Source organism: Globicephala melas, chromosome 4, assembly GCF_963455315.2.
Source record: "Globicephala melas chromosome 4, mGloMel1.2, whole genome shotgun sequence".
NCBI classification, from domain to species: Eukaryota; Metazoa; Chordata; class Mammalia; order Artiodactyla; family Delphinidae; genus Globicephala; species Globicephala melas.
Genome location: NC_083317.1, coordinates 1,486,244 through 1,509,576, shown reverse-complemented (window position 1 = coordinate 1,509,576; position 23,333 = coordinate 1,486,244). Strand labels below are relative to the sequence as shown.

The 23,333-nt window shown below is 54.4% G+C and overlaps 2 protein-coding genes across 4 annotated transcripts in view; one reads left to right on the top strand and one right to left on the bottom strand.

The window, feature by feature from the left end:
* The window catches only part of ITGB2 (integrin subunit beta 2), a 39,274-nt gene extending 19,435 nt beyond the window's left edge, over positions 1-19,839 (bottom strand). Inside the window, exons 1-3 of one of the 2 annotated variants that reach the window (XM_060297697.1) lie at positions 19,101-19,839; positions 13,551-13,635; positions 6,815-6,977 (exon numbers count right to left, since the gene is read on the bottom strand). The gene's annotated coding sequence lies outside the window, so the exon portion shown is untranslated. Of the gene's footprint in view, positions 1-6,814; positions 7,070-13,550; positions 13,636-19,100 lie in introns of those variants that run through there. The other variant, XM_030835595.3, reaches the window with a different exon arrangement.
* Positions 19,840-21,343: 1,504 nt separating this feature from the next.
* SLX9 (SLX9 ribosome biogenesis factor) overlaps positions 21,344-23,333 on the top strand; it is a 29,217-nt gene continuing 27,227 nt past the window's right edge. For both annotated transcript variants that reach the window (XM_030835597.3, XM_030835598.3), the window contains exon 1: positions 21,344-21,615. In XM_030835597.3, coding sequence (XP_030691457.1) covers positions 21,478-21,615 — 138 coding nt within the window. In that variant the 5' untranslated portion in view covers positions 21,344-21,477. The remainder of the gene's footprint in view (positions 21,616-23,333) is intronic.

Here is a 23,333-nt window from a genome sequence, read left to right as displayed (position 1 = left end):
AGGCAGGGGTGCGGTATTCATCCCGGGAGCTGAGGGTGCCAGGCTGCTTCATGTAGAAAAAGGCCAGTGTTGACAATGGATCTAAAATAGGCATCAACCTTTTAAAACCAAAAGACAAAGTTAGGATGTGGTCGTTTCTGTTTTCTGTAAAGACAAAAAAGAATTGGACAGAAGCGGATTCCAGTGGGGGCTGGAACCCCTCCCCCCAGCCCCATCCCCGCCCCAGGTCACGGAGTTTCCAGACAGATCGGAAGACGAGGGCAGAGGGGGTTGAGGAAGATGCCACCCACGTATTCTCTGAACCCACACATTCTCGGCCCCAGGAGAATCCACTGCACGTGTTCGTCACTGCTCCATTCACCACCCGTGAAGGCTGATGGCAGAAATTTTTAGGGCCACAGTTTCTGACCAAATGGAATAAAATGAGGTGCCCCCCCAACACACACATGTTAATTAGAACCTTTAAAACACTCTGCTCAATATCCCTAAAGTCCAAGAGCAAATCAAATTTACACAGACACTTCAGAAAAGAGACAGCGCAACTTTCTCTGTTCAACGGGTCCCCGATGGAGAAAGAAGCCTGAGGCCCTAAATGCTTTTCTGCCTGACGGAAGGGAATGATGATACACGTGCAGGATGGAAAGTTCAGACGTGAGAGGAAGAGCCACAAAGCTCAGGAAATAAGGGAAGGGAGGTGGGAAATACACAGACAGCAGAAAAAGGCGATGAATCCGAAAACAAACAAAAAAGCTAAAATTGATAAATACGACGAAAATCGTTTCTTTGGAAAAAGCAATAACATGGGTCATCTGGAAGAGAGCATGTATGGCAGTCGCCAGGGAGCTTAGGAAAGGAAGAGGCAAGGCAGCAGTGAGCTGTGCACTGGCCTGTAAAATGCATCCAGAGCTTCGGGGACAGTCTGTGTGACCCTGGCCCTCGGGCCGGTGGCTGGGGGGAGGGAAGAGAGCAGCGGCCCCCAGACTCAAAGGCACCAGGCAGAGCACGTTCCCGGGAAGGCACGCGCCGTGGCAGTGCCCCCTCACACCACGGGACCCGTGAACCCAGGTTTAGCAAATAGAAATGATAAAAGCAATAGAAGAATGTGTATCTCAGAGTAAGGACACTCAGCGTAAAAACTAAAGGAGAAAATACCAAGAGGATAGACTCAGACCCCCTCGTGGTCCAGTGGTTAAGACTCTGCGCTCCCAGTAGAGGGGGCCTGGGCTCGATCCCTGGTCAGGGAACTAGATCCCGTATGCATGCCACAACTAAGACCCAGCACAGCCAAATAAATAAATATCAAACAAAAGAAGAAGATAGACTCTAAGATGAAAACTCTAATTCGAAAAGATACATGCACCCCAGTGTTCTTAGCAGCACTATTCACGATAGCCAAGACACGGAAGCAACCTAAGTGTCCATCAACAGAGGAATGCATAAGGAAGACGTGGTGCATATACGCAATGGAATACTACTCAGCCATAAAAAAGAATGAACTAACGCCATTTGCAGCAACATGGATGGACCTAGAGATTATCACACGAAGTGAAGTAAGTCAGACAAAGAAAGCCAAACAGCATATGATATCACTTATATGTGGAATCTAAAAATGGATACAAATGAACTAATTTACAAAACAGAAACAGACTCACAGACATAGAAAACAAATATATGGTTTAAAAGGGGAAAGGGGGGAGGGATAAACTAGGAGTTCGGGATGAACAGATACACACTATTCTGTATACAACAGATAAACAAGGACCTACTGTAGAGCACAGGGAACTCTATTCGATATCTGTAATAACCTATAATGGAAAAGAAACTGAAAAAGAATATATACATAGGAAACTGAATCATTTTGCTGTATACCTGAAACATGGTAAATCAACTACACTTGAATAAATTAAATAAATAAAAAGAAGACAAGCTCTAAAAACAAATTTTGTACCTAAAAAATTGAATAGATGAAAATATTTAGTATGTCTCATGCAGAAGGTGAATGGTAATCTTTGTGTCCAAGGAGATTTTAGAAATAATAACAAAAAGGCAAATACCCCATAGAAAAGGATCTTGTGAACAGATAATTCACAAAAGAAGAAATGCAGCTGTTACCAAACATTCGGAAAGGCCGCTCTGGCTGATAATTGGGCATCGTAAGCAAAATATCGAGATTCCTGGTCTAGCTGTCAAACTGGACACTGTTTTTAACATCCATGAGGCCCACCCAGTGGAACCTACATGGCATGAAAATGTGTGGACGGCTGCTCGCAGCTCAATTTTTACAATCAAAAGTCGCTGAGCGGGAAAACAATACATGTAAATAATCGAAACAGGCCATGTTTCTTCTGTGTGGCGGCGTTATAAGTATTTTCAATTTTCTTCATTACTCTGGTTTGTATTTTCCAAACCTTCTACAATAAACATATATAATGATTTTCTTTTAAATTCATACATTTAAGAAAATCTGAACATCGTGGTGGTTGAGGAATTGCTTGGAGATGTCTCCAGATTCCTAAAGTGGTCAGTTTCTCTGTTCCCACTGCGGACACTTCTGAGGACAGTGACGCCCTGCTGGGACATCTGCTCATAGCTCGTTCGCTCACTCATTCATTCACTGAACATGGGCTGCCTGTCTGGCCCCTGGGCACTGCTCTCCCGGATTCTAGGATTCTGACCTCTGCCAAGACCTTAGGGCACCTCCACACCTCCCCCAGATTCCCATCACACCCGAAAGCCCCACTGCTGCAGACACCAACGCGTGGCCACACCCATACTATTTAACAGTGAACTGGGGGTTTGCATCACTAGGTGTTCAGCAAGGACCCCCAGACCACCGTTGGATGCTTCCACCTGCAACAAATTCTAAAGCGTTTGTTTTGTCTTTTGTAACCATATACAAATAAAAATATGTTTACAAAAGAAATAAATTGGTGGAAGCACGGCTCCCGAGGGGCTGCCTTTCTGTGCGCCCCCAGCCCCTGGAGTACTGTGAGAGAACGCATGCCCCGTGCCCACGGAGGCCCGTCAGGCAGGAGCCCTGGCTCGCTGAGGTCTCGTCCGTCAAGGAGGCTGACCTCAGGCCCTGACCTTAGCTCCTCAGCCAGCAGGGAACCCTTCCAACTACTTCTGGCTGCAGCCCAGGGTGCGACACACCCAGACGACCTTCCCTCTGGAAGCTTCCAGAACAGCGGAATCAAGCCACATGGGTGCGGAGGCCTCTGCATCTCAGACTGGCCAGGTCTGAGCATCCGTGGGGCCTGACCCCACACCTGCCAATAGGAAAGGGGCCGTGGTTTGCTCTGTGACGACGCCTGGGCAGTGGCTGTGCAAGGCTGGGCCACAGCGCTGGGGACCACGGCAGACATGGTCAGTTCTCAAGGGAGCCTCAGCTGGTGGGTGGCGGTCCCTGCCTGGACACTTAGGACCCCAGATCCCAGAGGACCAGGGCAGGGCACTGCCCGTGGCAGCCACCCTGCTGGCCTGGCTACACTCTGCACTCACAGCCTCGATTCGCCCGCAGCTGCCCCGGGGGTGGACCAAACCTGCTCCCTGTTCCTAGGGAGGGCTCTGAGAGGGTCAGCCCCTCAGCCACACAGCCAGGACAGACGTCAGCCTGACCCCGGGGCTGACACGCCCAAGTCTGCGCCCAGCTGCCGAGCGAGTGTGGACAGGTGACCCCCCCTCCGGACCTCAGTTTCCCCCCTTGTCACGGAGAGCCAAGGGTGCTGTGACGGTGAATTTCACGTGCCAACTCCGCTGGCCGTGGTACCCAGAGCTTTGCTCAAACCCTCGTCTGGATGTGGTTGTTTGCTGCAAAGGTGTTTCTAGACGAGCCTAACATTACGTAAGTGGACTCTGAGGAAAGCACATGGCCCTCCACGATGTGGGCGGGCCTCAGCCAACCAGTCGAAGGCCTTAAAGAAAAGACTGATGTCCCCCAAGGAGGGGAGACCTCTGCCTCCAGACGGCCTTGGGCTCGAGCTGCAATGCACCTCTCCTCTGGGTCTCCAGCCCGCCCTGCAGATTTGGGGTTTGCCAGCCTCCACAATCGTAGAAGCCCCGAAATAAATCTCTGCCTCTACACAGACACACACGCACACGCACGCGCACACATCCTATTGGTTCTGTCTCTCTGGGGAGCCCGCACTACTACAGACCCCAACGAGAGCACCCCAGGCTCAGGGTTTTTCAGCACCACTTCGAGGTGAGCGGGCAGAGCCGTGCTTTCCTGCTCCGTGTGTTTCAGAGGCAGTGAGGGTACCGGGCTCCTGTTTCTCTCCACCCCCATCAGAGCCCTGCGGTGGCGGCACTCCACCCCTGGGCCTGCGTGACACGGTTTCAGACCTGGGCTGCGTGGGGTGCCGTGCTGAGCAGGGACCGTGCCAGGGCTCACGCGGAAGCCACAGGGTCCGCTGGCTCCCAGGCACCCCCGATCCTGCTGCTCGACTGCTGGGAGGGTGAGCCGCCCGGACACCCCCAGCTTTTGGTCGGGGGGGGGGACCTTGGACCAGGCAGGAAGGCCTGCTCGGGTCACAGGCTGGCAGCTCAGGGACTCACCTGCACCTGCCATGTCCCCAAGACACCCACTCGTCAGCGGTGGGAGAGTCTGGAAACCCCCAGGCCCACCGAGGACTCCCCTCTACATGGGCTACCCTGCCCGGGAGGGGGAAGGCAGGCGTTCTTTCTGAGCAGCCTGGGGACCCCGCCCGCTGCTACAGCTGAATGTGGACTCCACCAGCCTGACGGGGGACGGGGGACGGGGCCCCAGCGGCCAGGCAGGTGACACGTGGCAGCATGGCTGGGACAGGTGGGTCTCGGCATCCCGGGGCCCATGGGACTCGGCACCTTCCCCCGCCAGCCGCGTGCTCCCTGGGGGCCTCAGTGCCCCCATCGGGCATCAGCTCTCCGCTCGGGCAGGTCTGGGTGACGACAGAACCGACACCCCATTTTAGGTCCAGTTTGTGCAAAGGGAAACGGACAGTGACCACACTAGCATCCCAGCCCTGCCCGCCTGGTGGTGTCACCGTGGCGTCACCAGGAGACTGCCTAGTGCTGGCGGGGAGCGCCGGACGGGGCTTCTCAGCTGGGGGCACAGTTATTAGCTGCGGGCAGCTGTCCCACAACGTGGGCTCAGGCGGGACCGTGGGCCGCTCGCGGTGACAGGTGTGCAGGCCGCCGGACCCTGCCACCCAGGACTCTTCCTAGAGCTGGCGGGGCCCGAGTCAGGAGACGCCACTGCAGGCTCTGTGCTGCCCCATTCGTGGGGCGGAGCCTCTCCACAGCCCTGTAACCGGCGGAGCTCGGCCTGAGCTGAACCCGCGGGACCCTGTGGACGCAGACCCACACCTTCGCCCCCTCCAGGGAAGCGAGTTTTGAATTACAATTTGATATAGAGTCAGCTGGAGTGTAAATACGGGCCCATTTCGCAGATGGGAGGCCCAGCAGCAGGCCTATCTCCTGCCCACCTTGCCGGGGTGCAGACAGGCCTTTCCCATCCCCTGGACAGTGGTGACCCCTCTGCTGAGCTTCTTCAGGGCCCCGGCTGTCTGGGGTGTCTTCCCTCGTGAAATCTCCAGGAAGCGACCGTGACCGGCCCGGGTCCAGTCCGGCACAGTGCAAGCTGACAGCCGCAGGCAGACCGATCCACGCGGATTTCAGCGGAGAAACCCGAGGCCAGTGGAGCGGTGTCTGGCTGCGGGGCCGAGCCCCTCGAGAAATGTCTCCATTCACTCCCGTCGGGACAAAGCCCTGGGGCAGCCGTGAGTCCCCTCTCCCGGCGCTTGTCCAGGTCCTCGGGCCCCAGTCCCCCCAATCCTAAGGGGACAGGCCTCCAGGGGCCTGGTTGTGGGAGGTTTAGGTCACACACCCAATGCCTCACCCCCTAAAGCTTAACTGTCACCCAGCGTGTTCACGTCGTTAGGCCAGAGCTGGTGAACCTTCGGGAGTCCCAGAGAAGCAGCAGACCCACCCCTGAGACAATGTACCACACACACACACACACACACACACACACACACACAGACACACACACACAGACACACAGACACACAGAGAACACAGACACACACACAAATACACTCACATACAGACACATACATACACACACAGACACACACACAGACACACACAGAACACAGATACACACACATACACAGACACACACACAAATACACTCACATACAGACACATACATACACACACAGACACACACACACACACACACACACACACACACACACACTGCTGGAGGACAGAACCACGCCGGCAACCACAGAGCTGTGAAGACAGAACAGGACCTGCTCAAGCAGGAAGTGGAAGGCGCAGCTGGGGAGGCCCAGGGACCCTCCTGCACAGCCTGGCCGTGCCGGCCCCGTACCCACCAGAGAGCGGTTTTGCCTGTCCCCCAGCCTCCTCCTGGCTCTGCCCGGCCTCGCAGCCCCCGCATCAGGGCTCAGCAAGTGCCTGGGGCTTGTTGAGGGACCCTCACCAGGGGAGCCGAGGCTGGGGTCTGAGTGCATCCTCCCAGCGTGCCGGTCCCATCTCCTTGGTTACATCCCTCCCATCACCCCGCCACTAGCTCTGCCCACGGTGGGCTCAGCACTTCCCCTTGCCGGATCTCAGCTCAGGGGGCCTAGAGTGGACGATCCCAGGGTGTGTGACATGGACCAGGGCCGCCAGGGCCTCCGCAGGCTGGGCCCCTTGGAGCTGCCCGCCTTGGGAAGGGCAGCAGCCATGGCCGGGGGAGAGCCTCAGGGCTGAGCTGCTCCCCTTCAGAGGAACCAGCCCGGACACAGGGGGGCCTCTGTCCACTCACCTGCTCGACGCTCTGGAGTCTCAGCAGGGCTGGTCCTGGCTGGGCTGGCAGGGGCTTGGGCTCCGCTCTTGACCAGGCCGGTGCTGCAGCGGGTGTGGGAAGATGCCGGCCCGCCCGAGACTCCACTGGTGAAGGCGCGATGCTTCCTGTTCTAAGTCAGGAACTGGAGGAAGTAGTTACGTGTGGCTGGTTGCACCACATGTGCCCCTTCCAACCTCACCCCGTCTGCCTACAGGGCCCCTGACAGAGGGCTGTCAGAGGAGCAACACACAATGGGAACACACCATCCGTCACACACGCTCACAGCTGGAAGTGGAACAGCGTGCGGGGAGGACGGGGTGGGAGCAGGGCCTCTGGCGGCACCATGCGATGCCCCCACGGGCCGAGGGGGTGGCCGTGCCCCGCAGGGGACAGAAAACCCTGGAGGGCAGTGCCCAGGAATTTTCACCCCAGGAAGGGACCCGGCCCGCAGACTGTGCACACGGGAGGGGAGCATGCCCCCACCAAAGAAGAAGCAGACAGGCACTGGGGACTCAAACTTGGGTCACGGAAATTAAAAAGCATCACATGGACCAAAGGGCAGAATAAGAAGCTGGAGAGCAGGATGAGGGCGTCGGCCCGGGAGGACGACGGGACAGGGAAGAGGCAAGTCCGTCTGCCCGGCCCCGCCCGCAGCAATTCCAGGAGAGAACAGCAAGCAGAGAGGGGAGAGACCCGGACAACAGAAGAGGAGGTCCGAGAGAGGACCGGACCCAGATGAAGAGGCTGCCGCGTGGCTTGGGAGGAAGAACAAAGGTCCCGAAACTGGTTAAATTGTGATGCTATCACAGAACGTTAGTGATAGAAAGAAAACAGGACAGATTCAGAGAGAGACAGAGACAGACAGAGAGAGAGAAGGAGGGAAGGGGAGGGTTAGGGTGGGGAGGAAGGGAAGCAGAAGAGGAGACACTGGTTACATCCACAAAGGAGCAGAAAGCAGAGCCTTCAGACGAAGCAGGGCTCAGACACATAACGACCCTAAAGTCTGTTTGGAAGAGGCGCTCCCGAAATAAAGACAGACGGATGAAGGAATCCCAGAGGAATCCATGGGTCCCTGAGGGAAAGGCGACCAAAGAAATAAGGAAAGATTGTTAAGTCTAAGTAATTGTGGATTTTAAAACAGAGGTAAAAATATTAACAATTGGAAACAAAAATCCTAGAGGAGCAGAAGAGATGAGCAGGTGCTGCAGCTTCTGATACTCATCAATGGACACTTCGCTAGGAAATAGTTAATTTTATATGTGACAACGATTAAAACTCTCCTAAAGAATAGAACCAGGAAGTTTTGCGATTACGTTACAGAATCGTCACCTTTTAGAGTCTCATGTTAAGATATCTGCACAGGACACGACAGGATGTTTCAGATTTGCTTCCAAACAATCAGGGGTGGGGTGGGTAGTTTCATGAGGAAGAAAGAAGAAAAAATTCTTGGCAAAGTAAAGCAAAATATTAAGATTTGATGAAGTTGGATGGTGGGTACAAGGGTGTAGGGATGCTGATCTCCACCCTTTTCTGTAGTCTTGAGATAATCTATTTTCTTTTTTGAAAAGGAACTAATGGGTTGGGAGACTGGGATTGACATATATACACTAATATGTATAAAATGGGTAACGAATAAGAACCTGCTGTATAAAAAAGAAAATTCAAAAAAAAAAAAGAAGGAACTAACGGGGAGTAACTGCAAACGAGCATGAGGACCTTTTGGGGGTAACAGAAATGCTCTAAAAATAGATTGTGGTGATGATTGCACAAATCTGTAAATTCAGCTAAAAATCATTATCATTAAGTTGTATACTTAGTATGAGTGGATATTGGCATTCAAATTCTATCTTAATGAAGCTGTAAAAAATGAATTGAAATTAAGAATAAGAAAAAAAGGCACCGACATCTTCCAGCCCCAGCTAAGACACAGTAAGCACACTGCACTCCACCTTCACACTGACCAGAGCTAGAAATATCACACAGAATAAAATAAAGCAACTTTCTAGACAGACTGGGGTGAGAAATCAGAACCTGAGGAAAGGCTGATATGGTAGCAAATGTCTTGTCCCCCTACAGCCCGTGCGTTAGATTCAAGGTAGCCTGCACCCCAGGACAGCACAGTGAGCACAGCCAAGAGAACCCCTCCTTTCTGGTCAGTGGGCTGGGAGGAGCAATGCCCTGAAAGACAGAGAGAGTTCAGAGAAATACCCTATTTCATTTTCTTTTTCCTGGTCTTGCCCCAGAGACAAATTTCTGTCCCAAAGCCGCACTCCCAAGATGGTGGTAGCAGCAGCTATAGCGGCAGAAGCTATTGTAATCGTCACTTTGACCCAGAGGTGGATCTAGGCACAGGAAGCATGTGACAGTGCAGGAGGCTAAAATTCCTGCTTTATAGCCAGAGGACCCGGAAAGGAAGACTCGGGAAGCCAGAGAGCATCAGAGAAATTAATAAGAAGGAGGTTAAGAAAGAGACCCTATAGAGCCTATTTTTAAAAATTTTATTTATTTATTTTGGTTGCGCCAGGTCTTAGTTGTGGCAGGCCCGCTCCTTAGTTGCGGCTCTCGGGCTCGCTAGTTGCGGCATGCAAAACGTTAGTTGGGGCATGCATATGGTATCTAGTTCCCTGACCAGGGATCGAACCTGCATCCCCTGCATTGGAAGATGGATTCTTAACCACTGCACCACCAGGAAAGTCCCCTATAAAGCTTTATATGAAGTTCCAGACTCACCCCTGAGCTGGACATATGTGGAAATGACCCAAATACCATGTCAAAGGCTTTGAAAATTGAATCGTGTTGTAGACGACTGCCAAGGTTGAAAACTGGACCAGGGGGATGCAAGTGCAAGATGGATCCAAGTAGCACAGCAGAGACTTTGAAAACTAAACTCACATCGGAAGCACAGCCCACAGGAGGCAGGTCTGAACTTGTGGTCTGACCCAACCAGGCTGATGGCCAGAAAAAAAAAAAAAAAGAGAGAGAGAGAAATGTTGGAGAACATTGGAGAAGATTTTGATAGGATCCAGAGTCTCATTAAATAATATCTAAAGTGTCCAAGACACAATTGAAAAGTTACTCAAACAGCAACAACAACAAAGAAAATCTCAAGCATTTGTAAGAGAAAAAAACAACGAATAGATGTCAACTCTGAGATGGTCCAAATGTTGACATTATCACATAAAGCATCTAAATCAATTACATAAAATGTGCTCCATTAAGGAAGGAAAACACCCTTGAAACAAATGCAAAGGTAAAAATTTTCAGCAGAGATATAAAAGCTATAGAAAAGAACCAAATGGGTATTAAAATTAAAAATATGATTACAGAAATAAAAAATTCACTGAGTGGGCTTAACAGGAGAGTGGTGAAGACAGAAGAAAGAGTGAGTGAACTTGAGGACCAATAGAAATTATCCAATATTAAAGACAAAGAGAAAACAAAGATTGACAAAAAATGAACAGAGCCTGGAGACCCGTGGAATAACATCAAGAGATCTAACATTTGTTGCCGTTGGAGCCCCAGGATGAGAGGCATAACGGGTTGACCCAGAAAAAGTATTTGAAAAAATAATGGCTGAAAACTTCCCAAATTTGATGAAAAATATAAATATACAGATTAAAGAATCTCAGTGAATCTCAAATAGGATAAACTTGAAGAGAATCAAGCCTATACACACCACACTTAGACTGCTGGAAACCAAAGATAAAGAAACATGTCCTGAAAGCCTCCTGGGAAAATGGCACATCACATAAAGAGGAAGAACCATTTGAAAACATCACATTTCCCGTCAGAATCACGGAGGTCAGAAGACAGTGGAACAACCTGTATAAAGTGCTCAAAGGAAAGAACTGCCGGCTCTCAATTCTGTTCCCACAAAATCATTTCCACCAACGAAGGGGAAATAAAAACATTCTCGGGACTTCCCTTACAGTCCAGTGGTTAAGGCGGAGCTTCCACTGCAGGAGGCGAGGGTTCAACCCCTGGTTGGGGAACTAAGATCCCGCAGGCCATGCAGTGTGGTCAAAAAACAAACAAAAAAAAAGACACTTGCAGATGAAGGGACAGTAAGAAAATTAGTCCCCAGCAGACAACTTTAAAAGAAATCTTAAGATTTCAGGAGGGAAATGATACCAGAGGAAAACTGGGAAACTTAGAAATGAAGAAAAAACAACAGAAAAGGAAACTAGCGGGTAACTACGCTATTTTCCCTCTTAAGGTCTTTGCAATATGTTGATGGTAAAAATGACAACATTGTCTGGTGGGGTTTTCAATGAATGTGGATGTAAACTACGTGGCAGCTCCAACATAAAAGGAGAGCAGTGAAGGGACACACACGGTTTTAAAGTTCCACTTCATTTCACGTGAAATGGTAAAATGCTCATTTTAAGTAGACAACGAGGTGTTTAGTATATATATTGCAATTCCTCCAGCAACCATTGAAAAACCTGTATAAAAAGATATAGTTTAGGGCTTCCCTGGTGGCACAGGGGTTGAGAGTCCGCCTGCCGACGCAGGGGACGCGAGTTCGTGCCCCGGTCCAGGAAGATCCCACATGCCGCGGAGCGGCTGTGCCCGTGAGCCATTCCCGCTGAGCCTGCGCGTCCGGAGCCCGTGCTCCGCAACGGGAGAGGCCACAACAGTGAGAGGCCCGCGTACCGCAAAAAGAAAAAAAAAAAAAAAAGATATAGTTTAAAAATCAACCGATAAATTAAAATGTAATACTAAAAACACTGATACAATCCAAAAGAAAGCAGAAAATGGAAATAGAAAAGTGAAAACCAAAGGGAGCAAACAAAACAAAAATTTGAACAATAGACCTAAATCCAACAATTTCAATAATTACATTGTGCAAATGATCTAAATACACCAACGGTAAGACAGATACTAGCAGGTGGAATTTCTACAAATATGACCCAACTATACGCTGCCTGTAAGAAACACACTTTAAATATGACAATATAGGTAGGTAAAAAGAAGACGGATGGGAAAGATATACCATACAAGCACTAATAAAGAGAAAAATAGAATGACTGTGTTAATATCGAGCAAAGTAGACTTCACAACAATGCAAAGTACCAGGTGTATGGTGGGGCTTGACTTAATGATGGAAGGGTCTATTCAACAAGATGATACAACAATTGTGAATGTGCATACATCTAACGACATCAAAACACATGAAGCAAAATCTGAAAGAACTAACAGGAGAAATAGACAATGACAGCTGGAGCCTTCAACACTCCTTTCCCAGTAAATCAATTTTTAAAAAATTAGACACAAGATCGGCAAGTGCACAGGAGACCTAAAACGCAGCCCCGACCAACTGGACCCGAAAGACGTTCCACCCAGCAGCAGCAGCAGGAGGTGCCCACAACACGGTCACCAAGGAAGACTGAGTCCTGGGCCGTAACAAAAACCAGGACACATTTAAGAGAACTGAAATCATGCACGATACGTTCCGTAGCCATAATGGAATTATTAAATGGAATTAAACCAGAAAATAAGCAACGGAAAGCCAGAAGAAATCTCCTAAGAAACAACGTGCTTCTAAATGATCCATGGATCAAACAGAGCCTCAAGGGAAATTAGAAAAGAGTTTGGACGGAATGAAACGAAACACAACATACCGTATTTGTAGGATGCAGCTAAAGCAAGGTGTAGAGGGAAATTTATAGCATTAAATGCAAACATCAGAGACCCAACAACGTGAATGATTCTCAGGTATTGTGCTGAGAAGACCAGCAAGACAGAGACTCCAGCCTATGGGGAGATTAGCATCAGACCTGCCGTGAGAATCCTCCCAGCCATCTGGGGACAAGATCTACAAGGCGAATTAAAGAGTGGGGCGAAATGGGGGTGGCATCCTGCATTTAGGTGCACAGCGTGCACCCCATTCGGCTCAGCGGCACCCACCAGGAACAATACCCACCAGTGCGGGTATCGTTCTGTGTCCATCGTTCTGAAGTGTCTGTGTCTTTAGGGGGCAGTATTTGTATGAAATGTCATTAAATCTCATCTGGTACCAGGGAGATGGCCTCGGCCAACCCTGGCACATCCGTTCCTGGGAATTCACGAAGTAGTTGAAACGCCGGCGGCAAGAAGGCAGACAGGGAGTTCTGGGAATGAAAACGTGAAACAGAGGACATCACGGGCCTTTGTGGGGAGTGAGCGAGAGGGACAGGGCTTTGCATCTCGAAGAAACCTGAAGCCAGGGATGAGTGAGCTTTTGGAGCAGCATTCGGGGAATAATCTTCTCCCCTAAGTCAGTCGAGAAATTCCACTTCCAGTCACTTTCACCTCCACCTTCCAGAAAATTGACTTTATTTCACCAGGCGTTCATTGAGGACTCCAGGGCCTGGGCGGGACACTGAGCTGGACGCCCAGAGGGTGCACGGCCATGCCCTCCGGAACATCATGGCCTGGCTCAGGAGGCAAGCATGTCATGGTGATATAAAGCAGGATGAGGAGGGATACCCAAGTGTGCCAGGCCTGGGGGCTGGGGCGGGCAGGAGGCAGCCAGGTGAGTGTAGAAAAGAGGAAGAGATGCCATCCCCTTGCCATCGTGGACACTGACCTGGGCACCCCCAGCCCCCTTCCCGCCCAGCCATGTCCCCACAACACACAGCCCCGAGAGCACAAGAAGGGGGCTCCTATGCAACAGTGTGAAGATTAAGAAATATTTAATGATGGAGAACACGCGAAGGGGTTCCAAGCTCACCATACAGAGGTTCCCGGGGGGGTGCAGTTTTGTTGCCAACACTGGGGGGAGGCTGCAGTCACACATGAGGCCCACGATGCTGTGTCTGTGGGACAGATGAGGCACGAGAGCCGGAGAAAGACCAACCCAGCACCCAGCACCCAAAAGGCAGAACGCAGTCCCTTGAGAACTCGCCCCACGTGACGTGCGGGCGCTCACGGGAGCAGCAAGGCTGCCAGCAGCTCCTTCCCAGCCCCCAGCTCCTGGCTGGCACGCCTCCACCATCTCACCTCCCTCTGCCAACCGCCCTCCCACCTGACCTGCAAATTCCCCCTCCAACCCAGCCCTTGTCTTCTCCAGACCCTTCCCCCATCTTAAAAAGAGAAATTCTCTTTTTAATTTCTTCCTGCCAGTAGCTTCCTCCTGCAATGTTGATTCAGCTGTTGCTCTTTTGTGGGGAGGCGGGGGTGGGAGGTGGGGGGGTGGTGGCGGTGGGGTGGGGAGGCAGGGATGGGAGATGGGGTGAGGGGGGAATGGGGGTGGGGAGGCAGGGATGGGAGGCGGGGTGGGGGTGGGGGTGGGGAGACGGGGGAAGGGGGAGTGCTGGCAGAGGCAGCTGCAGAGGGCGTGGCAAGCACACTCCGGGGGGGCTGGGGGACCAGAGCAGGAAGTAGTGGCCGCCAGTGGAAGGGCTCCAGCAGCTCTTGCTCATCTGGCCCCCCACAAACCCACACCAACAGGCGGAAAGCCACCCAGCCAGGGCAGTGGAGGGCCTTGCTCTAATCCAGGCCACGTACGTGCAGGAGGGTAGCCAAGTGAGCACGGAAAGGAGAGAAGAGATTTGAGAGGCTGGGGGCTGTTTCTAGCTACCTACTGTCCTGAACGCTGGCCACAGCACACCCAGCCCCACTTCTCACTGTCAAGCAGAGGGCCTTTACTCCTTAGCCCTCCTCCTGGCGGCTTTCTCTGTTTGTGGGAGGAAGCTGAAGAGGTGGCATTCCTATTTCCCTGACATACCTGGAAGGAAGGTGTCTGAGCACGCCAGGGAGGCCGGGGTGGGGGCTGGGGCCTGGGCAGGGGTTGCCCGACTCTCATCAAAGCATAGAGATGGACTGATACGCTTGACAGTGTGGACGGTCACATGAGCAGAGCCCCTGTCAGAGGGAGGAAGACTGGGCTCTAAGTTTAAAGGAGACGGAGCCAGCAAAAATGTTAAGCGATGACCAACTCTGGAGGAAAACCAGAAAGTTGTACCAAGAAGAAAAGGTAATTACAGTGTGTCCACTTGGCTCAGCAGAACACGTTTACACAGTGAGAATAAGGAAAGCACTGAGCCCAGGTTAAAAATAAAACTGTGATAACAGCTCTACGGAGAGGTGACGGCCGGGGCGGGGGTGTGAGGAGCTAACACCTCCCTCTACTGGAACAGGAAGATCTAACGCCTTCCCAGACCCCTCCCTTCACCACAAAGGCCAGGCTGATCTGTGGGGCACCCGTGGTGGGGTGGGGTGGGGGGGGTTGGGGGCACGGGGGTGGGGGTGGACATCTAATCCTAACCCAGTCCCCAGGGTCATTCCTCTCCTTCCTGGTACTTGTCATATTGCTATTTCCTGTTCAATTTGTGTTTTGCACCAATGCCACTTGAGGATGCACATCACAGGAAGTCTGGGCTGCCTTTGTCAAAGCAAGTTGGCACCTTCCAACCCCGGATTGAGTGGCCCAGTCCCCAGAGGCTCTGTCTAAGCTCCTCATGCCCCAGGGGCCTGGCTGGGGGGAGTGGAGTCTGAGGCTAGAGACAGCACTTGCAGTTGGGGTCCAACAGTTGGGCCCACTAGTAATGGTGGCAACTCAGGACCCTTGGCCTTGTTTTTCCTCTGGGCCTTAGTTTCCCACAATCTGCTCCCGTGCCCAGTTGGGAGGATAAATGAGGACACGTGAAAGGATCCTGCAATGGGCCTGGCACACAGCTGGTGCCCGATATGTGCAAAGATGTAAATCATACAAAGAAAAATTAGATGTGGTCCCAGCGCTCATGGAGCTTTTGATAAAATTACAGACTTTTTTTTTTAGGGGAGGGTCTATATCTGGATTTACAGAGAAATTCTTCCCTTTAAGTTTTCTGCTTCTACCTTCTAACTTTTCAACCTGGGGGAACAATCTATCTTTTCTGCATTGGTCTCTTTCCATGTAATAGGAATTGGATTCTCTCCCCGTTCCCTCCCAGCAATGCGGTGCCAATTCGAGCCTGGCTTCCGCAAGTTGAGAGGATGAAGTAAGAAGGATGCAGAGGAAAGCATGGCATCTGAGCCCTTCCTGGGGGGTGGGGGGTGGGAGCACGGGCCCCGCCCACCCCAGGAGATGGTGGGTTTTAGGCAGGGTGAGATTTCAGAGGACTGTCTGAGAAACTCCTTCTCACCCGCCCCCCTGGCAGGATCCCTGGGAAGGTCCACAAAAGCCCACGTGCTTTTGTGATCCTCCCGCACCGGGGACCCCAAGCTTTAGCGAAACCTAATTACCTGCCTCATCCCTGAGTTCGCCTGTGTTGTCCGACCCGCGCGCTTGGCCCTGAAGCCCTCCTTGCCCACCCACACGTTTCCCACCCTGAAGGGTCCCACCTAAACGCTGTTGGCCCCTGGACCCCTCATCCCTGCTGTGTCCCTAGCTGCTAAGGAGCTGCCCCTTCCTCTGGCCCCAGGGTGGCGTTTTACACGCAAGGTGGCACACCACTCGTGTAGAGGTGAAGGGCAAAGGCCTGGGTGTGTGGCCTCAGACTTGCAGCCAGTCCCCTCGTCCACCGACGAGAATGACGACCACGGCGCTCTGTCACCAGGTGTGGGGTTATGAGCCACACGGACACAGAACAGCGCCTGGCACAGAGGAAGTGCGATGGCTCTGCTGGGGATGGGGGGAGGCAAGCTTTCCTGAGAAGAGCAGATAGCACCTGTCTTCAGCTTGGCTGCTGTGTGACCTGTGCTGTGACAGCCACAGCCCATCCTGCCTTCGATAAGCAATTGCATTTAAACACAGATGGAGGGCCAGCCTGTGGGTTGGGGCTCTCCGGGAGTGAGGACAGTGACGATGGGGGCGGGAGGAGGGAGCGCACTTGGGCGCTTCTTGGGAGCGCAGATCCACTGGTCCACGTCCAGCCCGCTGGATCGGAGCTCGGGGTGGGCCCCGGTGTCTGTTTAACACACTCCGGTGGCAGGTCATCAGTGGGGGGACAAGCCCAGATGGGACCCTGCGTCCCACGCCACACTGGCCTGCACGGGAAGGCACTAGGCACTGGGGTGGAAGGAGAGGAGGACGCCAGAGGCTGGAACAGAGCCCAAGACCACCCAGTGCTGAAGCAGACCCCAAAGGTCACTTCTGTCTTGGAAACTTTCTCTCTTGGCCTTTCCTGTCATTTCAAGACTCCTCCTCCGCTGAAGCACCTCACTGGCTCCCCAGTCCCCACTGAACCCCCCAAGGCGGGCGTTGCAGTGCCTGACCCATCTGGGCCCCCGGCACTCTCGCAGGCATCCCGGCTGGGGCCAGGGGCCCCCCTCTGCACACCTGCTCTCCTCCCCCTTCTTCCTCCCTCCTGTCTGGTTCTGGGTCCCAGCCCAGAGGCAGCCTCTCGGCCCGGTGGGGCCTCTCCAGAAAGGTCTCGCCCTCCTTCACCGGGGAAGCCCCTGTGGTTGGGGGGACGGTCTCCTGTCTTCCTTCTCCCCTTAGGTCGTGTTGTTTTTCTCCAAGAACTAGCAGCTCATCTCCGGCGCGGGCCCCACGGGTCAGCCTTGCTGCTGGTACACAAAGGAGGAGGGCAGGTGGGAGTGGCTGAGCTCGGGAGAGCTGGGGTCCAGGCCGAGCGCAAGCTGGGCAGGGGGCTGCAAGGCCTTAGGCCGGTTCCTGGAAGGCGCCGCCTTCTACCTGTAAAGTGAGGGTGGGGGTCTGCCTCTCAGGATGCTGAGAGGAAGTACAGGAAGCTCTCAGCAGAACCTGGGAACACGGAGGTGGGGCAGGGGTCAGGGCCAAGTGCCAGGCCAGCCCAGCAAGGCTGCCGAAGCGGGGGCAGGGCAGGCGGTCAGGAGTGGAGAGCAGGGCACCCAGAGGCTGGCTAAGCTTGGGGTGAAGCCGAGGTGGAGCTGGGGAGGAACACTGCCCTAATCTGGGCGTGGCACCGTCCAGCAGGGAGCGACCCACTGAAGGTCACATGGGTAGGAGGTGGGGCCGAGCTGTCAGAGCTGAGCTGCAAGCTGGCTGACCCTGGACTGTGTGCTGCGTGGGTGTCAGGGAGACCTAATCCTTTCCGCATTTTAGCAACGATCAAACTTCCTAGTTACAAAGGCTGCACCACCCAGGGAGGGAAAAGAGAGAGGCTCGAGGGGTGTGGACACTGTGCACTGTGGGGTCATCTCTGGGCAACGGGATTAAAGGGATTTTAACTTCAGAACTAGATTTCTATATTTCCCAAATTGTCTATGATAGCCACGTATTAATTTTGTAATCAGAAAAGGGTGTTACTGTAAATCAAGTTAATGAGACCACAAACCAAAAACCAAAAACCTACGGACCCACCCCCATCCGCTGGCTCTCTCTCTAGATGGGGGAGGGCTAAAAGGAGGAAAAGGAACAGAGCTGGAAGGAGGGCGCCAGGCTGCGGGGCTCCCCGGAGTGCCACGGGCCAGGGCCACCGCGTCTCTTAGCCCGCGGAGTCAAGTGGAAATCGCGACCCGGGTAACCTCCCGCCCGGCCTCATCCTCTCGCCCCTCCCTCACCACTTCCTCCCGATCACCCCCCCCTCCCCCGCGACCACACTGAGGACGCATTATTTTACCCCAAGAGTTTCCCAGTGCGGCAACTGCACAACCCCAGATAGTTTGCCAGACCTTCCTGTCGCATTGCTGGGCGCAGACGGGCGGTACCCGCTAACCCCGTGGTCGCCGCGCGCAGAGGCGCACAGGTTGGGCCCGGGCTGCGCTGTCCCACAGCCAAGCGGGAGGCACGCGTGCCCGATTCCCAGAAATTCCTCCTGTTTGGGGGATGCTCAGACGACAAACGGCCCCGCAGAGACCCAAACCGATCATCTTTAACCCCAACGCCGGCCTCATTCTCCCAATCCGTAGCCGGTGGACGGAGCCCACTCGACCGCGAGGCCGGCGCAGGCCCCAGCCGCACGCCCTGGAGTCTGGCGCCTCCTTCCCGGAGCCGCTTCCTTAGGGGTCCTCGGGGCGCGCCCGCAGAAGCGCAGAGGGTGGGGAGCCGCCTCCGCCCCCATCGCCCCGGGGCAGCAGGGCGGGGCAGGAAGGTCCTCACATCGAGGACTTTTCTTTGCCCCTGCCCGGCTCACACGCCCCAAGGCCCGCGCGCCGAACCTCCGCCTGCCGCGGGGCACCCTGCCTGGTGCTGACGCTGACACCCCGACGGCCCGCCCCTGAGCCGCCAGACTGCCGGGTTTGCTTCCCTACCGACTTGCTGCCACTGGAATCTGAGCACCGGCTGCCCGCAGGGGCTTCCTGGTGCTTTATCTGACAGTCCTCAAAAAACCCCTGCGGCAACCCAGTGTAGAGATGGGGAAACTGAGGCTCCTACCTTGCCCAAGTCACCTCCAAGCCTGGCCAGCTCGCTGGGGGCGCGTGAACCGGGCCTCCTCTCCGGGGAGAGGCCCCGGGGGCTCCCGAGACCTAGACTCAGGCCCGGCAGGGGCTGAGGGGAGAGGAGTGTGGCCAGGGAGGGGGCTGATAGGACGCCTTCCTGGGGCTGAGGAGGGCTAAGGAAGGCTTATCCGGGGCCAGGTTCACCGGGCTGGGCGCTGTACGCGGGAGGCTGCTGCAGCCCCAGGACCACCCCAGGAAGGAAGTCCTGACAGTGGGCACATGGAGATGCGTGGGGTCAGGGCATTGGCCCAGGGTTAGTCAGGGCTGGGATGCAGTGGGCCCTGGGGCTCCACGTCCCAGCCCGGTCACTGGCCAGGGCGGCGCCCACGCCGCAAGGAGCCGCGGGCGCTGGGAGGAGCAGCGGGTCAGAACCGGGGGTCTGCAGCCCCGCTATTCGCAGGTGCTGTGCGCTCTAACGCGCAGCCTGGTGGGGTTTGGGAAACCCGAGAGCAGAGAGCGGGGGCGTCATCCGGAAGTCCTTGCGGAGGGCCCCGAAGGGCCGGGTGGACTGGGATGGGCGGCCGGGTGTTTGCCCCGAGGCTCTCCCGGAAGCCATCCTTCCACGACTTCCTGGGACCACCGGACCCGCGAGGAGGTCCGCGCCCTGCGGAGGCTGAAGGCGCTCGGGGTCCGGGGAAAGGCCCGCGCTGGCATCCCCAGCACGCCCGCGCCTGCGCCCGCGGCGCCCAGCGCCTCCAGAGAAACCCACGCGGGCCGCGGGCGCCCTCCCGCGACAGAAGAATTAACTCGCGCCTCCAGCACGGGGGGCGTGGCCTGTCCAGAGACCACCAAGGCCGCGAGGTCCCGCAGGGAGGCGGACGGCACATGGGACAGGGGAGACACGGCTGAGCGCTGGGAAGGACAGAGCGGCTGAGGGAGGGGTCCTCCCCTGGAGGCCAAAGCCAGGGGTAGCCTTTCCAGGGCGATCATGGCCGTGGCCCCTCTGGGGAGGTAAGGGCCTCCAGTGAGGAGGCCAGGGCAGGAGCCCAGGTGGGGCTGGAATTTGGGGGGAGTGATAAAGGGGCTCTTGGGTTGAATGTGACAGGGAGAGGGGACGCTAGCCAAGGTGACGCCTCGGTTTGGGGCTTGGGCGGCTGTGTGAGTGCCCGTGCCATTTCTTCTGAAGGGGAATATACTGCCCGGGTAGTGGGGGCAGGTTGGGATGGGAACCAAGAATTCCACTGTAAGATTCTCTGAATTTCAGGTGGAGACCCAGAGAGAGGTCGGGGCTGCAGATGAAAGTGTCAGGGTAGCAGGGTGTGGCCTGGTCACGCAGAGGGATGAAGGGAAAGAGAGGGAACGGGCCCCAGGATTTAAAAAACTCATAACAGATCCATTTTGCAGCAGTTGGACGTTCTTTTCCTTCTATTGAGAAAGCATGGGCTGTACAGAAAATGCAAAAAGCAGACCCTGAAATGGAGGCCGCCCAGCAGGCCTTTGGCTGCATGCACCCTGGCAGCACGTGTACCGGGCAGTCATTACCTCTGTGTTCTCCTTAGGTCTGGCGGAACCAGAGAATGACTCGTGACACCCCTTAAGGAAGTTGTAGGTGCCACCAGATGAGTGGGGACACGAGTGGGTGGTGGGCTTGGCCTTCTCCATGCTCCAGAAAGTCTCCCCAGAAGTTCCACTAGTCTGGGTCACAGCCAGGAAACAGGTTCTAGCCAAAGGAAGCTGGTCTGGCAGGCGCTGGTCAGACACCCAACCTGGCCCTGGGCAGGCAGTGGTGATAGCAGAGCTACTGACAGAGTCGGGGTGCCGAGTCTGAGAGCTGGCTTCTGGGGTTTCTTCCAGGGACATTTCTCTCTGGCCCCAGCCCAGATCCGTTCTGTGAAGTCGCCCCTATAAATCCTGGCCTGATGCCTCTGAGGTGTTTTACTAAGTATGGGGTTTCCTTTAGGGGTTCCCCAGTCCTCCGATTCTCTTCCTCCCCGCAGGGCGTTTTTGACAGGCTCAAGCAAGCACACTCGTGTATTTCAACAACCTTGATCCCCTCCAGCGCTGTAACCATCATTCTCCAGATCACAGGGAGGCTGCGTGATTCCAGCAATTAGTCACACCTGCCCCGGGAGGCGGGGCGGAGCCCAAGGCGGGACGAGGAGCGCGACCCCGCCCCCACACCGCAGCCCCGCCCCTCTGCGGCGCCGCCTTACTCCTCTCTGGCGCTTCGCGGCCGGCGCGGGCAGGATGGCGGACTCCAGCCACAACTGTTCTTGTTTCCACCGGGCCGCCAGAGCTAAGGACCGGCTTCCGGCAGCCTGTGCCGCGTGTGCTCTTCGGCTTCCGGCCGGTTGTGGGTCTCCGCCGCGGACATGGGGAAAGTGAGGGGCCTGCGGTCCCGGGTGCACAAGGCTGCCGTGAGGCCCACGGGGGAGGCCGCGCCCGGCCCCACGCCCCCCGCCCGGGAGGCGGCCTCTCTGCAGGCCTCGGCTGGCGGAGTCGGGGGGAAGGTAAGCTGGGGACACCGCGGGCCGTGGGAGTGGGGAAGGGCTGCGGGTGGGGGAAGGGGGCCGCGGGCCGGGGTCGGGGCTCCACACTTTGCGGCCTCGGGAGTCCCGGGCCGGCTCCAGCCCCGCGTGCTTTGTGGGCGCCCCTCTGTCGCCCCCGAAGGGTCCCCGCGACCCCAGGACCGCCCTGGGACTCGGCGGAGTTTACCGCGCGGCCAGCGGGCCTTCCTGGTCCGCGAAGTGTCGTGGTCTCCGTGGGCCCCGAGGCTCGGCTGCTCAAGTGCGCGACGGCCTGGGAGGCGTTGACTTGCTCCGCGTTTGGAGTTCTGCGAGGGAGGACCAGAAACCTCCCATCCCCACGTGTAGAAATGCTGCGCGAAAATGGCAAAAATTCCTGTGCATCGTAGCTGTGCTCCGAGGAAAGGAAAGGGAATTCCCAGGATTAACGGAAAAAACGAAGAGCAAACTGAAGAGACCCTGTACCCTGTAGCAGTCCCCCGCGTCCCCCCATCTTACCTAGCCCTAAGCAACCACTGATCTTTCTGCCTCTGTTCGGTGCATTTCCTATGGATGGAGTCGTGGCCTTTGCGTTTGGCTTCTTGGACTTAGCATAGCGTTTTCAGCGCTCTTGCGGGTTGTATGATGTATATCAGTGCCTCATTCCTTTTTGTGGTGGAACGGTGTTCCACTGTTTGGTTAGACCATGTTTTGTTTATCCAGGTGCTGACCCTGGAGCTTCCTGGAAGCATTTACTGGTGTTTGTAACCAAGGGGCTAGCACCCGGACAGTGGACAAAATCTTGCTGGTTTGTGGGGACTGTGGCTTTGGATCAGTAATGCTCAAGAGAGCAGCCGTGTTTGTTAAGCACTTGCTGTGTGCCGGGCACTTTACTTCTTCATAACAGCCCCAAGCCTCATTTTGCTGAAATGAGGAAAAAGCTGAGAGTTTCAATAAATTACCAAGGACATTCAGCTGCTCATGGAGGAGCTGATGTTTGAACCCAGGATCTGCATCAGTGCCCTGGTTTTCATAAAAACTTTATTGGGGTAGAATTCATGTCATAAAACTCACCCATTTAAAGTGTACAATTTAATGGAATTTTTTTTTTCTTAGTATATTCACAGATTTGCACAACCATCACTACAGACTTCAGAATATTTTCATCACCCTAAAAGGAAACCCCATACTTATTATCAGTCATTCTGGCAACTGTGAATCTGCTTTCTGTAAATATATGCCTCTTCTGGATGTTTCATACAAATGGAATTATACGATATGTGGCCTTTTGTGTCAGGGTTCTTTCACTGGGCATGCTTTTGCAGTTCATCCTTATAGTACTATTTTTGTAGCATCCATTTCTTTGTTGTCTTTATTCTTTTCATGGCTGAAAAATATTCCATTGTATGGGTATACCAGACTATGTCACATTTTATTTATCCATTCATAAGTTGGATAGTTAGGTTGTTTCAAAGTTTTGGCTGTCATGATAATACTGCTGTGTATAGATTTTTCTGTGGATGCATGGAGTGGAATTGCTAGGATGTATGGAACTCTATGTTGAACTTTTTGAGGAATTGCCAGATTACTTTCCACAATGGCTGCACCATCTTAGAGTCCCACCAGCAGTAAATGAGGGTTCCAGTTTCTCCACATCCTCACCAACACTTGTTATCGTCTGTCTTTTTGATTATAGCCATCCTGCTGGATGTGAGGTGATATTT